We start from the raw sequence: 15,385 nt of genomic DNA, 5'->3' as shown, positions 1-15,385 counted from the left end.
GGAGCCAGGATCCCGCCCGGAACATGACTCAGAAACCCCGAACCTTCTAATATCGCGGGGCATGCCCGGGGCAGAGGTTGGCACCATAATTTCCTCACTGCGCCCCGACCCAGCAGGACAGGTGAGCAGAGCCGGCTTCCACCAGGACCAGCTCCCAGGGGCACACAGCCCGCCCCCGCCCACCTCCCACGAGAACAGAGAGAATGTAACAGGGAGGAGGCAGCGGGGAGCAGTGTGAGCCCAGAGGGACCCTCAGACACACAGCTGCTGTGCTGACTTCCGGAAGCGCGGTTTCTGCAGCCAAGATGCCTCCTTGGTGCCACCTGGAGGCCACACAAGCCAGACTCCGCTCCAACAGGAGCCTCGGGCCCTACCAGGGCACCCGACACACCAGCGCTTTCAAAGGGACGAGGCGGACGCGGCTCCCCGAACGCAGGACCACCGCTCCCGCGGCCGGGCGTTTCCTGCTGCACCCGCCCACCAGGACCCAGGCAGCCCGCCCAGGCGGTCCAGCCCCTCCGCCTCCCCAAGATGCGCAGGGACAGCGCCCCCACGGCCCATCTCCAGGGAGACGGCGGGCCAGGGGGCACCTGCATTCATGCCCACCCACGCCCACCCACTTCCCAGCCCCCGGTGAAGACAAGGCGAGAAAGGAAGACGGCTCCGAGACTATTTTTAAACCCGTAAAAGTAGAACTCTCAAGCGAGAGTCCTCTTGGCACACAATTCAACAGGCCCCAGCCACCGCCGAAAATAAAAAATCAAGTGATGATCCTTAAAAAACTGCTTCCCACTGGCCAGGTGTGCAAATGCAGGGACCACCCGCTGCGCTGTTTCTGGGGCGTGGTCAGGTGGCAGGCTGCCCGCCTGGAAGCCCACCCGGGGGTCCCAGGCTCTGCCCTTCACATCCCTCCTCAGTGCTCCTTGAGTTCTCCCAGCCCCTGGCCTCCCAGCCCGGCCCACCCACTCCCCCAGCCTGAAGGCAGCAGAGCCATGCCTTCCCAAAGCGCCAGGTATGGGGTCATGAGCCGGGAGCATGCTTGTGGCAATCCCCCTGTGGCTTCCTGCACCCTCTCCCCTCGGGGAAGCCAGCTCATCACAGGCAAGGCCCTGCTTTCGCGGGGAACTTCCGTCTGCCTCTTCCCCAGCATTCACTGGCTGCTGGACACAGAGGCACCGTCCAGGAAGCGCTGGCATCACGCCGACAGCCAGCAGGCGGCGCGGCTCTAAGCTCTGACACGCCCACGAGACAGGCCGCACACCACTGCCTTTCAGACACGTTTTAGGAAACCGACCGGGGGCCTGGGGTGAAGGAGCAGAGCGTGAACATGTTTCTCATGTAAAATAAGCTGGAACAGGATCCCAGGCCGCGCTTCCACTCTCAACAGCTGATTTTCAGGAACCAGGGGCCGCCTTTCTGCAAGAGGTGGCAAGCTGACCTGACGGCCCCGGTCCAGGCTCCGGGGCTCTGAGCACGGCCAGCACCGACCCAGGGGACGTGTGTGCCCAGCCCCCACCCTGCTCCTCCTGCCAGCCGAGCGAGCCCTCGGGGCCTGGGCGGGGGAGGTGCCCGGCTGGGCACAGGGCCAGCTCGCCTCTGTCCAGCAGGGAGGCAGGAGCGGACATTCGCAGGAGTAAGCAAGAAACAGGCTCTCAGTTCAGAGCCGGCCCTGTGGGTCAGACACAGGCCCTTCAGGGCCCGTTTCGTCTCCTCCCAGGCCCCTGTGACACGCTCGGGCAGTTTCATCTCGTCTTCGTCCGCTGGTTATCCGATCTGTTTCCTCCCTTCCTGGCTGTCTGGGTCACCCATCTGCTGTCTTCCCGAAAGCGCAGAAACCACTCGATAAATGCATCACCACCAAGCTGAACTGTCCGACCCGGCCTCTGGCACGGACAGTTTATCCTCTCAGCTCAACATCGCAGAATAAACAGGAGCGGGGTCGGGCCTTTTTGGTTTGTTGCTCGTTTAGAGCCAGAACCCCAGAGAGACATCTGCAGGGTGGGTGCAGAGGTATCCACCCAATGCCACACCTGACCCCGACCCCGGCCGGCTGTGGGCAGCTGCCCCGCCGGACGCCTCCACCGGCAGACACTGGGCAGGCCTGAGGCCTGCTGCTTTCAATGGTGAGAAAGGGCTTCGTCAGCCTGAATCACCCAGACTGGCGCCCAGAAATTTCCTTCCTTCCAGCCTCGGCATCCAGAGGGGGGCTCTGCAGGCCGCGGGAGGCTGATGGCCACCCTCCTGCCCGCCTCCCCAGCCACCTTCTCCTGGAAGCCCTCCCACGGCGTCAGAGCTGGCCACACAGTCCCACTGCTTGTCGGGGCAGGAAGGGGAGTTCCCGGGAGCATCACGGCTCAGGGGCAAAGGGCCCCCCACTGCTGAAGCCTCCCTCCCCAGGAACGACCACAGTGGTGTGCCGGGGGCTGAGCCGCACACCCCTGGTACCACCCTGCAGCCCATCGAGGTAGGAGCCCACAGGCCTCACGTCCACCCAGGAAGAAGAAACAGCTCGGCAATATGGAACCCACACCCAGCTCAGGGCTGGCAACCCTGAGGTCCCAGAAGCAGCTCCCTCCAAGCTCCAAAATCCGTGCAGGTCACTCTGGGAGGCGCCTGCCCGTGCAGCTGACGATGGAGGAGCACTTCCCTTCCCAGAGCCCGTACCCAGCAGGCGATCGGTAAATGCACGCTCCTGCTCAGAAACCGCGCAGCAGTCTGCGTGTGTCCGTGCCCAAACAGCAGTAACAACTGAAATGCATTTCGGCCGAAATGAAAATGGATGGTGGCTTTTCATTTATTTATGTGCTTCTTTAACAAATTTAGCTTCCTGCTCCTGGTCCTGAGCCAGGACCCACTGCAATCTCCCATTCTTCATCCCTTCGCCATCTCCTCCCAGGAACACTTGTACTCTTCAATATTTAATAACTAAAGAAAGCCGCTGTAAGCCTGGGCTATTTCCTCCTCTCCGAGAAGAATAACAGTCTGCTTTTGGAGAAAAAGTACTACGGGTAATTGAATGGAACTTTAACACAGACCACTCAGGCGCTTTACAGATGGCGGGGGGCCAGGCTCTGGATGGTGGGACGTCCACACCACCCGCCCGCTCGGGGCTGAGTCAGAAGCCAGAAGCCTGGGGCCACCTCCGAGCAAAGCTCCCTGCCACCACCACCACCCCCTGCAGACCCGGGCGGGTTGGCCCGCCCAGCACACAGATGCAGGCTCAGAGGCCACCAAAACACCTCTGTGGGTCCACAGGGCGCCGACATCCTTCCTTCCACACTGTGCTCCCCTGGCTACCGGGATGAAGAGACAGGAGGCAGGGACAGGCTCTGTGCAGACTCCAACTCTGACCAGGTTTCCCTGCAACACCTCCTTCCGAGCACGGAGCTCCGATCGGAGCCTCGGGTTAGATGCTCAGGGTAGAGGAAGACGCACAGCCACACTCTCCAGACTTCCTGCTAAGAACCACCTGTAGCCACAGAACAGGCTGCAGGGGTGCAGTTACCACCTGTAGCCACGGAACAGGCTGCAGGGAGCAGGCGGGTTGCCCACACCACAGCCACAGGGCCAACCCACGTGGGACCGGAAGAGCTCTGAGAACCAGTCGGAGAGGCCTCCACGGTGTGACGCAGCGTGGGGAAAGCATGCCAACGTGGATATGAAGGGCTGGAGAACCACTCGGAGAGGCCTCCACAGTGTGACGCAGCATGGGGAAAGCATGCCAACATAGATCTGAAGGGCTGGTTTGCTGTTGTTTGATCGCCAAGCCACGTCCAGCTCTTTGTGACCCCGTGGACTGCAGCCTGTCACCCTCCTCTGTCCATGGGATTCTCCGGGCAAGAACACTGGAGTGGGTTGCCACTTCCTTCTGCAGGGGATCTTCCTGACCCAGGGATCGAATGTGTGTCTGCTGCTTGGCAGGCAGACTGTTTACCACCGAGCCATCCGGGAAGCCCATCTGAGGTGCACAGATACGGATTTATTTGCTTCTGTAGAAACCGATGGAAGGACGAGCTGTGCGGTTACAGACGACTGGTTATCTTCATGGGAAGAGGGACTGAGGGACCCTGGAGAGACGGCTGACGTCTCTGACTATTCCCTGACTCTGGAAACATGGAAAGAGTTCAGACCACCGCAACACTGCATCTAATTCTAGAATGAACACGGCAGTGTGCGTGGCGGGACAAAATGACATCCCAGACCCCCAGGTCAGATGTGCTGAGGACGCTCTGACCTCAGCCTCATCCTGAGGAAACACCAGACAAACCCAGCCCATGGCGGGGCCATCTGAGAACCAGGGAGGCGGAAGCACGGTGACTAAGACTCGTGGCCGTGTTTATAAGTCCCCGATCTCGTGAGGACACCAAACCCCCCTGCAAAAGCCCAAGATGCTCTAAGCAGAGAATCAGCTTGTTGCTTTGAAAGCTGGAATGTGAAAGGGAAAATTCAGCACGCCTCCTGCCTTTCTATACAAACTACGTTTCCGGGCAACCAAGGAGTTAAGTTTTCAGAAATACATTGATTAACAAATGGAGAAAGAAATGTCGGAAGTCGAAAATTACCATCTACAACCTCTAATGAGAAGATGGACGGAAGCCTTCAAGACAACCAGGTCATGATACACAAGAGAAACGGCCTCAAGGAAGCACACCCACCCACCACACCCTGTCCACCCCCACCGAGGAGGGGGCCTTCTGCAAGATCAGCCCACCCCCACTGAGGGACAGAGGACACGCTGGCTCGCGTGCTGGGACTGTGGGGATGCCCTAAGCAAGGTCCAGGGTGGGCAAGATGCACCTACCAACCACAATTAACAGATCCTGCTTGTGATTTCGGAGAACTGCCCTAAAAACGACCAGACAACTGGGGAAGTTTGAGCGAAAGTTGGATATCTGATGCTATTCAAGAAAAACTTGATTTTTCAGTTGTGATGCAAGGCTGTGCTTAGTCGCTCAGTAGTGTCTGACTCTTTGCAACCCCATGGACAGTGGGGAACCCACGAGGTTCCTCTGTCCATGGAGATTCTACAGGCAGGACACCGAAGTGGGTTGCCATGCCCTCCCCCAGGGGATCTTCCTGACCCAGAGGTCAAACCCAGGTCTCCCGCACTGTAGGTGGATTCTTTACTGTCTGAGCCACCAGGGAAGCCCTAACTCATTTTTAAAACATAATCAGGGTTTTCCCTGGCAGTCCAGTTAGGATTGCACACTTCCATTCAAGGGGCGCGGGTTCGATCCCTGGATGGAAACTGAGATCCGGCATGCCTTGCCCCGCAACTACTGAGCCCCCGGGCTCCAGAGTCTGTGCTCCAAAGAGAGACGCCATTGCAGCAAGATCCCCACGCACCGCGACCAGAGAGAGGCCCCGCTCGCCACCACTCGAGAAAGCCCACACACGGCAACCAAGGCCCAGTGCAGCCAAGGAAACGATTATTTTTAAAAACGCCCGTCATCATTACCCCAGGCCGTCAAAGTGGAGCTCTGCACTTCTACGACACGAGCTACCCGGCGTTTCACTCTGCTGATAGAACACTCGGGGCAGAGCACAAGGGCCGGCCCGAGCAACACCGATCCGGACCCAGGCAGCCTCCTCTCTTCTCCGCTCTTCAGCCCCGCATGGGCCTCCCTGGGGGTTACAGCCGTCCCGGCCCCCCACCTCTCTGACGGATGCTTTCTCCTCACCCACCCTGCCTGGTAACCCCTTCTCCTGGAGGCCTCCCGCCGCCCCTACCCCAGCAGGCGGCCCACCTCCCAGGCGGATGCTCACAGACCCTTCCCTGCCTGGGGGGCACCTGGTTCTGTTGGTTCCTCCGCTGGACGCATGAGAGGCAACTGCGCAAAGCGTCGCCCACGGGTACTCCCCACCTGGAGCCGCCCAGCACGGCCACCACACGGCAGGCCCGCTCCGCTCTGGAGAGACGGCCTGGCTGCCCCTCCGTTCGTGCGGCTGCACTGGGGGAGCTCAGCACAGACCGAGGTCACAGGGAGAAGACTGCACGAGGCAGGCTGCTCTCGGTCTGCAGCGCCCGCGGACCGCGCCTGCCCCGTCTCCCCAGCCACAACCTCAGACTCCCACGGAGACCGAGTGCTCAGTCTTGGGGCTCAGACCCTGCGGGCGGGCGAGCGCTGGCCGGCAGGGTGCAGGCAGGCGCACATGGAGTCCAGGCCCTGTACACACGTGTGTGCCAAGGAGGCACTGACCAGGAAGAGGGGCCTGGGGGAAGCCGGGCGGCACCTGGGTGGCAGACAGTGCACGGAGAGGCAGTGAGGGCCACGCGGCCCACCTCCCAGGAGGAGAAGGCGGGCCCGGCCCCCAGCCTTCCCACCAGGGCGTGTGCCGGCCAGGGGTCCCACACGCTGCACGGGTGACTCGGGCTGCGGAGTCGGGGTGCCCACAGCTGGAGCTCAGACCACGCTGAGCACACACACGAGGGAGACGCCGAACAACGGGGAGAGGGCGCGTGGGGACAGAGGGCGAGGGCACCGCGTGCCTGGTCCCACCCATCAGAGGGGGACCCCGGCTGGGCAGGACCGGCATCGAGGCGCCTTGCCCTGCACCCTCCCTCCGCCTGGGGCCCAGGCGGCTCCGCCTGTGACTTGGACGTGCCTGGCTCTGGGCACATGGGGCAAAGCTAATTCCCTCTCCCTCTGTGGTTCTCCCCCTAAACGCATCAGCCCCATGCTGGGGTCAGCTGTGAGAACAGCCTGCCACACACGTGGGCTTCAGGGTGCGTCTGCCTGGATTGACTCCCTTACTAGTCGGAGGACCTAACCCACCAGGAGGGCCACCGTTCTCGGCTCTGGAGCCTCTGTTTCCTCGTCTGTAAAGGAGGAGGACAGAGGGGTGGAGAGGGGAGCCACAGAGGACAGGAAATTTCAGATCACCCCCAAAACCTCTGATGGATTCTGATTAACCACAGCAGCGCGCCAGACTCTGAAATGATGAGAATTTCTGGGGACATTTTACTCCTTCCCCTCGTCTGTCCTAGAAAGTAAAGACTTCGCAGCCACGCAGACAGGATTCAGACTCAGGAGGCGAGGGCCGTGTGGGGACGTCCACGCGGGGCCACGCCTGTCCCCACCACTAGCCTGGCAGCACCCACTGTGACCCCTGTGTGACCCGGCTGTACTCCTGCAAGACTGTGCCCTCTGCCCGCTGCCCCCACCCCCCCACCGCCCTACAGGTACTCACGTAAGAAGTGTTTCTCCAATAAGGCGATTTCCAGGTGACCTTTGATCTCATTTAAGCGATCAAACTCTGTCCGGTTGAAGTCCTGGACTCCTGCAGCCATGATGAGGGTCCCTGGACCAGCCTAGAAGGAGAACCCCAAGAAAGAGCTCAGAGCTGCCTGGAAGCACCCTGGTCCACATCACCTGGTTCTCTCACCACCTGGCCCCTCGGGGTACCCCGAGGCCCCGCGGTCTGGAAAGGCCGCTTCCCAGAGCGCCCCCGGCCTAGGAAGGCACCGGCCCTGCGTCAGACCCTGCATCAGTTCACCTCGGTTTCACCTGCCGGGGAAGGGACATCTCGGGCAAAGCAGACAGCCTCGGAGCCCCGGCGAGGCCAACGTCCAGAAACGACAAACTAAAGCCGCAGTGTGCCGCGCGCCTCCGGACGGGTCACAGCACAGCTGTCAGAGCAGAGGGAAGGGACGCACGGAAGCCTGCCCCGGCCTGCGCGCTGACCTCCTAGGAGGGCGGCCCAGCCACGGGGCTGGGTGTCCTCCGCCTGGGGGGCCGGCTGGCGCCCGGGGAGCCGCAGCAACAGGACTCCGCGGAGGGCGCCTCCGCATGCCAGGTTCCAAGGGGAGCGAACTCCAAACAGGGCCCTGTCCTGGCCCACAGCGGCTCATTAAAGCCACCCCCCGCTGTCCTGCCAGACTCAGGGCAGGCTCCGGTTACAGGCTGCCGCTGTCCGCTGGCGAGGGGCGCATCTATTGGTGTGGCCAGGCCTGCCCGGGGCGTCCTGGAAACTCCCCTGGTCACCCCACAACTGCACCCTGCCACGCAACAGGGCCATCTGACTCCGGGTCCCTCCCAAAACGGGGTAAAGCAGGAAGGGGACACCCAGCCCAGACATGGTCCGTGACCGACTCCCGCACACGTCGTCTCGTCTGGGGCCACAGCCCAGGAGGGAGAAGCGGACACTAAGACTCTGGCCCGGGGCTGCCCTGTCCTGGCCCCTGACCTCCTGGACTGTGAGCTGCTCTGGCTACCGCAGCACAAGCTCCCAGATGGCAGGGACCAGGCTGGCTTCATCTGCCCAACCCCTGGGCCTGGCAGGGGCGGGCACAGGAGAGCTAGGCAGCAGGTGAGAGGCAGGGCCCCCCCGCGCCCTGCTCGCCCACTCACCTCGCAGACAACGGTGCCCCTCCCCTGCCCATCCCCGGCCTCAGTGAACAAGGTGGAGGCCCCAGGGCGGAGGGCAGAGGCCGGCCTGGGAAGGTGGCCCTACACGGATCTGGATGCCGGGCTCACCACATCAGAAACATCCCCACCAAGGCGGGCAGAGCGGCCCCAGCGCGTGAGCCTGCGTCCTCAGAGGGCTGAAAAGCGGGTCGGTCTCCAAGCAGCTGGAACTAAGCCCGTTTGGAACTTGTCCCGGAGCTTTCAGATCCCTTCAGGGCCCCCGGGTCTGAGGGAGGCTGGGATCACACGGCTGTGGCCAGCTCAGAGCTGAGGGCCCTCAGGGGACAGCAGAGGTCACGGGGCGCACCCGCGGGAGGCGCTGGTCACGTCCACCAGGACGACACATGACCTGCCCGCACGGCAGTGGTGGCACAGGCCACGTGGGCACGAGGCTCGCGGGAGTGACCCAGGGTCCCAGGGGCAGAGGGAACAAGAAGGACAGCGTGACCCGCTGTGGGATGCTGGCCCGTCCCCGCCAGGGAGAGAGAGAAAGAGAGAGGGAGCCCCTTGGGACTGGGGAGGTAGCCTGGAGAGTCATTTGTACTCACAGCCCTGGGCTTGCCCCGCCCTGGGTCCTCACCGGCCGGCTGGTCCCACCCCCACAGGAGGCGCCCCTTTCCCAGGACAGGCCTGTGACCCCCACGGCGTCCCACCCGGTAGATGCTGCCAGCCTACCAGGAGACACAGCAAGTGAGGCCCCAGCCCATCCCTGACCCGGGGGCGGGGGAACAGAGGCCATGCCCAGACAGGGCACTGCCCTCCGGGCTCTGCAGCTCCAGCCCGCCTGATCCTGATCGGATGCTGGCTCTTAGGAGGCAGTGCTGATGAATTATTCATTGCCGCCAGGAGCAGGCGAGCCCGTCCCTGTTCTGTTACGAAGCATTAATAATACACGGGGCCAGGCAGGCGGGCGCTCACAGCCACTCCTGCAAGGAAAGCCTACCCAGGTGCTCAGGGAGGAACCGCCAGGCCACCAGCCGTGGGGTCCACGGGGGCGGGGTTGTCCACAGCTGGTGGGGCAGGGGGGCTCCGGGCTCCTTCGCTGACGATGGGGAGATGCAGGCAGCTGTCCCCACAGCGGGGAGCCAGCTGTCACCCCTGGCCGGGAGGGGACAGGGGGAACATGCCCCACCAGTTGCCTGCCCGCTGACCAAACAGAAGCTTCCAGAAGTCAGCAGGGCCTGCTCACACCAGAGCCGCTGAGCCCCACTGAGGAGATCTGCTAGCCACGGAAAGGGCATCCACGGCTAGCCCACAGGGGCCACTGTCCCCAGCTGGGTTCCCGAGGCCCAGCCTGGGCTCGGCCAGGTGCCAGGGCGGTGACACGCACCCTGGGATGGCCAGGTGCCCAAAGGTGCTGCTCTCGGGCTGGCCAACGGCTTTCAGACAGCGCCCTGCGACCCTCTGCGTCAGACTCCTGGGGGTCAGGCTGGGGCCCCGGCATCACTTCTGCATGAAAAGTTTGCCAATCATCCAAAAAACCAAGGAAGGAAAAGAAATCCTGCTGCCGGACAAACTACCCTCAATCTGATCATGGGCCCCAACCAGGGAGGTTGGGGGTGGTGGGGAGAGATGCGGAGCAGCCCCGTCTGTGTCTGACCGGCCGGGAAGGTCATGGTCCACCCACCCAAGGCCACGCTGGGCTTGGCACCTGAGGATGGGGACAGTGCCGGCGTCCCACAAGGGGCCCCGAGACCTGGGCTGTGCGGCCGGGGTTGGGGGACACTCGGTACTCACGGGGTCCCTGAGCTCCTCGCTGTCCCGGGGCGAGGTCCGAGGGATCTTCAGGGGAATCTCGTCTCCACATTCGGTGTCCGAGGCGTTCGGAGACTCGGCTAGATCGAGGAAGTCATCTCTCTTGTGACCTCTGAACCTGATTTTGTCCAGCTTCCTTAGCATGTTCAGCACTGAGCCCCTCTGCTTCACCTTAGCATGACGCTCGGGGTCCCTGCAGGACGGCAAGGGGGGCAAGGCCACACGGTCAGCCACCGGCCGGCCGCCGGCCGCCACACCACCCCTACAGACAGCTCCAGGCCCCAGCCCAGGGCTGCCACCCGGCCCTGCCCTCAGGGAGCAGCCAGGCCCGCTACTCAGGGACCCACAGACGTCCCCCCTGCCCGCGAGCCTGGGGCCTCGGTCACCCCCACCCAGCTGGGCCGGTCACTGAGCTCGGGCCCCTGTCACTGAGCCCTCTGCACCCCACAGGGGAGAAGGGAGCCCTGTCCCCCAGTGGGACCCCCAGCACCAAGAGGAGGCAGCCTGGAGCTGCAGGGGAGCCTCTGACCCCACGGGGGTAGGGGGCACTGCGGGAAGAAGGGCAGAGGGCTGACCCTCCCGAGCTCCCACAACCTGTCAGGAAGCGCAGCCACGCGCACGCCCGGGACAGCCACTAGAATGCAGGGGCTCTGGGTGTCAGAGTCCCTCTGACCCCTGACCCTCGCTCCCAGGCACACAGCCAGGCTGCCCCATCGGCCCAAAACCCCTTCCAGCCTGCCTGGGTGCCCTGACTCAACTCAGGACCAGCTCAGCCTCACTGGGTCCCAGAGGTCTTCCTGGCACAGCCCCCAGGCTGCAGTCACAGAAGCCACCCCCCTGCCCCGCCCCACCAGACTGGAGCGAGGGCAGCAAAGGCCAGGTGGGGGATCACGCTGGGCAGGGGGGGGGCGATGTGTGCTGACACGGAGGAAATGTGTATGTCAAGCGCGCATGCACACCAGGGACGCCTGTGCAGTGGGGTGCCCGCTCCCCACATCTCTGACCCAACCCCAGGAAAGCCCAGGGGTGGGGTGTGGGCAGCCCTTCTGCACGTCCAGGCAACCTCACGCTGAAGCCCACGGCCCCAGCCCCCATCACACAGCTCCCTGGCCCCCAAGGTCTGCAAGAGGCCCCGGTTCCCCACGGGGCAGGGGCTCTGAACGCGCCCAGGCTCAAGTCCTCCACTTCCCACCGTTCTGAGCCCCAGATTCCACCTCTGAAACAGAAATGAACACCGGTGGGAGTGAGCACCAATCCGGCCAGAGGATCCCAAGAACTCGAGATGATGCTGGGTGTCAACACTCAGCCTGGACCCGATAAACAGCTCGGCAATTTCCTGCAGGGCGGGATCCACCCCAAACCGCCCCACTGGGAACAGTCCACGCGGAACCACAGCAGCAGGGAGAAGCGTTTCCTGTTTTGGGCGGTGTGGGCTTGGAGCCGTTAGACCTCAGTAAAGCACCGCCCAGGGTGCCTGGCTGCAGCCCTGCACGCCTGCCCCACCCTCCAAGGACCGCCGCCGTCCCCGACATCATCACTCGAAATGACAAAGCCTGCGAGCAGTGGGCGCCCGTGAGAGCCGGGTCAGGACGAGCCACGGCCAGCTCTGGTCTTCACGGACAGCTGAGGCCATGCCCGTCGGGGACAGGGCTGGAGGTGCTCCTGGGACAGGGGCTTCTCGGGCTCTGCAACCCTGAGCTGGCCCGTGTGGCCCGATCCGGCAGGATGGGGGCAGGGGTCCAGTCATCCGGAAAGCTATCCCATGAAGGAGCTGTGAACTCCAGAACTAAAAGGTTAAGTAAACTTAAAAAATAGAGAGAGAGAGAGACTTAAGTTCCTAAAGAGAGGGGGTGATGGTCTACATTAAGAAACGGGGGGAAAAAAATATCAAAGTTTAAAATAAAAAAAACTCAGTCAACCAGACAGAAGTAAACTGACGTTTGTTTAAAAAACTCAGTGAAACAGGAGACACGTGGAGCAGAGCGGGTACGTGTGAACTCGCATCTCTGTTGTGAGACAACTTGCACGAATCAGTAAAGACTGGAGGACCCTGGTACACAGACATGCAAACCATCCCCCCCTCCATGCCAAGCAGAGGAGGAATCTCAGCAACAGGGGTCACCCAGTCGTCGTGCAGAAACCTCTAACTTCACCAGGAAGGAAACAGAGCCAGCGATGTGGCCGAGGCCACAGGAAGCAGGGACTCCAACGCCCTGGGAACCACCGGGTCCCCGTCTGGAGACGCGTCCCGGACAGATCCGGCACAGGGAGCGTGTTTGCGCTGTACCGCGGCCGGCCGGGAGCGCTGGGTGCCAAGTGGGGCGCACGGATGTCCCCGGGAGCCTCAGAGTGGTGACCAACGCTGCTGCCCAAGGTCACCGTCATGGACAACAGGCGTCTGCACCCCCACAAATGACACAGGACCCTGGGTGGAGCTCCTGAGAAGCTGCAAAACTGTTCTCCACATGCCCTTTCCGGTTGCTTTTCTAACTTGAAAATTAAAAGCAAACAGGGATGGGAAGCGCCACCAGGTAAAACCTCCTTTCTTCCATTTTCAAAAAGACCCAGAGGGACCCCTCCTCGCCCAGCACCAGAGCAGGCAGACGGCGGCAGGGGGGTCCCCACAGCCAAGCCTCCCTCCTCGCCGGTCGTCAGCAGTCCTGGGACTCCCCGCCCCGCAGGCTGGGCCACCTTCCCTCCTGACTCAGCAAGCAAATGAGGAGGCCACCCCGGGAGGGGGACAGAGCACCGAGGGTCCGCCCTGCCACCATCAGGATGCCACTCACAGGTGCCCAGCCTGCACGCCCCCCACCCCACCCAGCGGGGCCCCCCCTTGCAGCGCCAGCTCACCCTAACCTGCTCACATCCGCCCTTGGGGAGGGCAGGGGTCCCCACCACCCTGCCTCCAGGCCCCTGGGCTCACACAGCCGCTGGACCAGGTGCCAGGACACCTGACCACCCCCCAAGGCGGGTCCCGGCTGAGAGGGGCGCTCTGCCTGTCGCCCACACCCCCAAGGCTGAGGGGTAGCCCACCCCACCCAGGACCATCTCATCTCGGTCCTCCAGCTTTGAGATGACGATGGAAGGAGACTGGCACGGCCGTGCTCCACGGCCAGCAGGACGGGAGCCAGAGCCAGCCAGGCCCGAAGCGCGACCCAGAGCAAGGGTTCCCCACAAAGCCAGCGTCACCGACACCGTCTCCACAAGCTGCCCCGCTCCTCCGTCTGGGCGCTGCCATGAGTCCCACCCCCCCCAGCCCCCTAGCCTCCCCTTTATGCACCAGCCCCCGGCCCCGCACACCCACCCTGCACTCCCCAGGGTCCACGGGGAGGAAGCCTGCGTCCATAGACGGGCCCCCCTGGGCACCCACAAGCCATGGCCGGCCTTCTAGGTGCAGCCGCCCTCAGAGCGGGACGTGGCGCCCCAGCCCCTGAGGCTCCCGGAGGGGCCCCCCCTCGTACCTCCACGCAGAAGCAGACGCTCAGAGCTGCGACACCTGCCAGGCCCTGCAGCCGCAGAGGCGGGACGGGGAGACATGGGGAGACAGGGCAAGGGGGTGCCTGGCGCTGGGGCCCGGCCGCCACCCCCGCTCAGGGCGGTGCCCACTGCGCCGCGGAGCCTCGGGACGCCGGAGCGAGGCCAGTGCTGGCCCCTGGACACAAAGCATGCTGCTCTGGAAACGCGCTGAATGGCTCCTGGACACACAAAGGCCGCACTGTCTGCGGAACACTGGACTTGGAAACCACAAAGGACGTTGGTTCCCCCACCAGCCCAAGACTCAGAAAAAAGCGGTTCCCAGCCCCGCGTGCGCCGTGTCCCGGGTCCCAGCCATGCTCCTTGCCGCCCGGGCCACACTCAGACAGCAGGCTCGGCCCAGGCCTGGCGTCACCCTCCGGTCACCTGGTGGCTCTTCTGCTGACCCCAGGATAAACAACGTCTGTTCCCCAAATGCAGCAACCCTTATCCTAAACTGTATTCCAGGGGAGTCACAGATGTCGAGTGAGGCCAGCCCCAGCCAACCAGCCGGCCCTCTGCCAGGACTCCGTCCTCCAGGAAGGCGCCCCAGAGGCCCACAGCCCTGCAAGACGAGTCCCCAGGACCCCAACCTGCAAGCAGCTCCAGCCAGCCCGGGGGCCCCATGCTGGGCGACCCTCTGAGCAGTCTGGATGCCCGCGATACGGGAGGTGTGGTGACCACGCCCCCCCGCCCATGCAGAGCTCAACACCGGCTCCCACCGAGGGCCCATGGGTTCCCCCAACCTCGAGGCTGGCAGGGCAGCCACCCCCTCACCCAGATGCACACCTCCGTCGGCAGGGCCCCGAACACTCAGATGCTCAGCTGACTCCCTGCCCACCAGCCTCCCATGGCTGGACTCTGGCCGCTGACCTACTGTGTGAGGACGTTCATCAGTAGCGGGAGCCTCCGTGAACCTCCTCCCAATGACACCTGAACACCAGCCGCTCAAGTCAAACCCGGAAGAGGCTCCTGACCACGTGACCATGGCCATCTACAGCGAGCCCAGCACTCCCAAGCCAGGGCTCCCACCTCCAAGCCAGGGGCCCCCACCTCCAAGCCGGGGGGCCCCAACCTCCAAGCCAGGGGGCCTTCACCTCCAAGCTGGAGGGCCCCCACCTCCAAACCGGGGGCTCCCCACCTCCAAGCCAGGGGGCCTTCACCTCCAAGCTGGAGGGCCCCCACCTCCAAAACAGGGGCTCCCCACCTCCAAGCTGGGGGGCCCCACCTCCAGGCCTGGGGCCCCCACCTCCAAGCCAGGGGCCCCAACCTCCAAGCCAGGGCTCCCCACCTCCAAGCCGGGGGCCCCAACCTCCAAGCGGGGGGCCCCAACCTCCAAGCCGGGGGCCCCCACCTCCAAGCCAGGGCCCCCACCTCCAAGCTGGGGGGCCTTCATCTCCAGGCCGGGGGCCCCCACCTCCAAGCCAGGGGCCCCAACCTCCAAGCCAGGGCTCCCCACCTCCAAGCCAGGGCTCCCCACCTCCAAGCCAGGGGCCCCCACCTCCAAGCCGGGGCCCCCCACCTCCAAGCCAGGGGGCCCCCACCTCCAAGCCGGGGGGCCCTCATCTCCAAACCAGGGGCTCCCCACCTCCAAGGCGGGGGGCCCCACCTCCAGGCCGGGGGGCCCCACCTCCAGGCCGGGGACCCCCACCTCCAAGCCGGGGGGGCCTTCACCTCCAAGCCCCAAGCCGGGGGGCCTTCACCTCCAA

At 63.8% G+C, this 15,385-nt stretch overlaps 1 protein-coding gene across 4 annotated transcripts in view; it reads right to left on the bottom strand.

Moving 5' to 3' along the window:
• GRAMD4 (GRAM domain containing 4) overlaps positions 1-15,385 on the bottom strand; it is a 66,239-nt gene that overhangs the window by 25,536 nt on the left and 25,318 nt on the right. For 3 of the 4 annotated variants that reach the window (NM_001102263.2, XM_059886669.1, XM_005207531.5), the window contains exons 2-3: positions 10,146-10,356; positions 7,192-7,312 (exon numbers count right to left, since the gene is read on the bottom strand). In NM_001102263.2, the coding sequence (NP_001095733.2) occupies positions 7,192-7,312; positions 10,146-10,356 (332 nt within the window). Of the gene's footprint in view, positions 1-7,191; positions 7,313-10,145; positions 10,357-13,624; positions 13,736-15,385 lie in introns of those variants that run through there. The other variant, XM_005207530.5, reaches the window with a different exon arrangement.

Source organism: Bos taurus, chromosome 5, assembly GCF_002263795.3.
Source record: "Bos taurus isolate L1 Dominette 01449 registration number 42190680 breed Hereford chromosome 5, ARS-UCD2.0, whole genome shotgun sequence".
NCBI classification, from domain to species: Eukaryota; Metazoa; Chordata; class Mammalia; order Artiodactyla; family Bovidae; genus Bos; species Bos taurus.
This window is presented reverse-complemented; position numbering and strand designations above follow the sequence as displayed.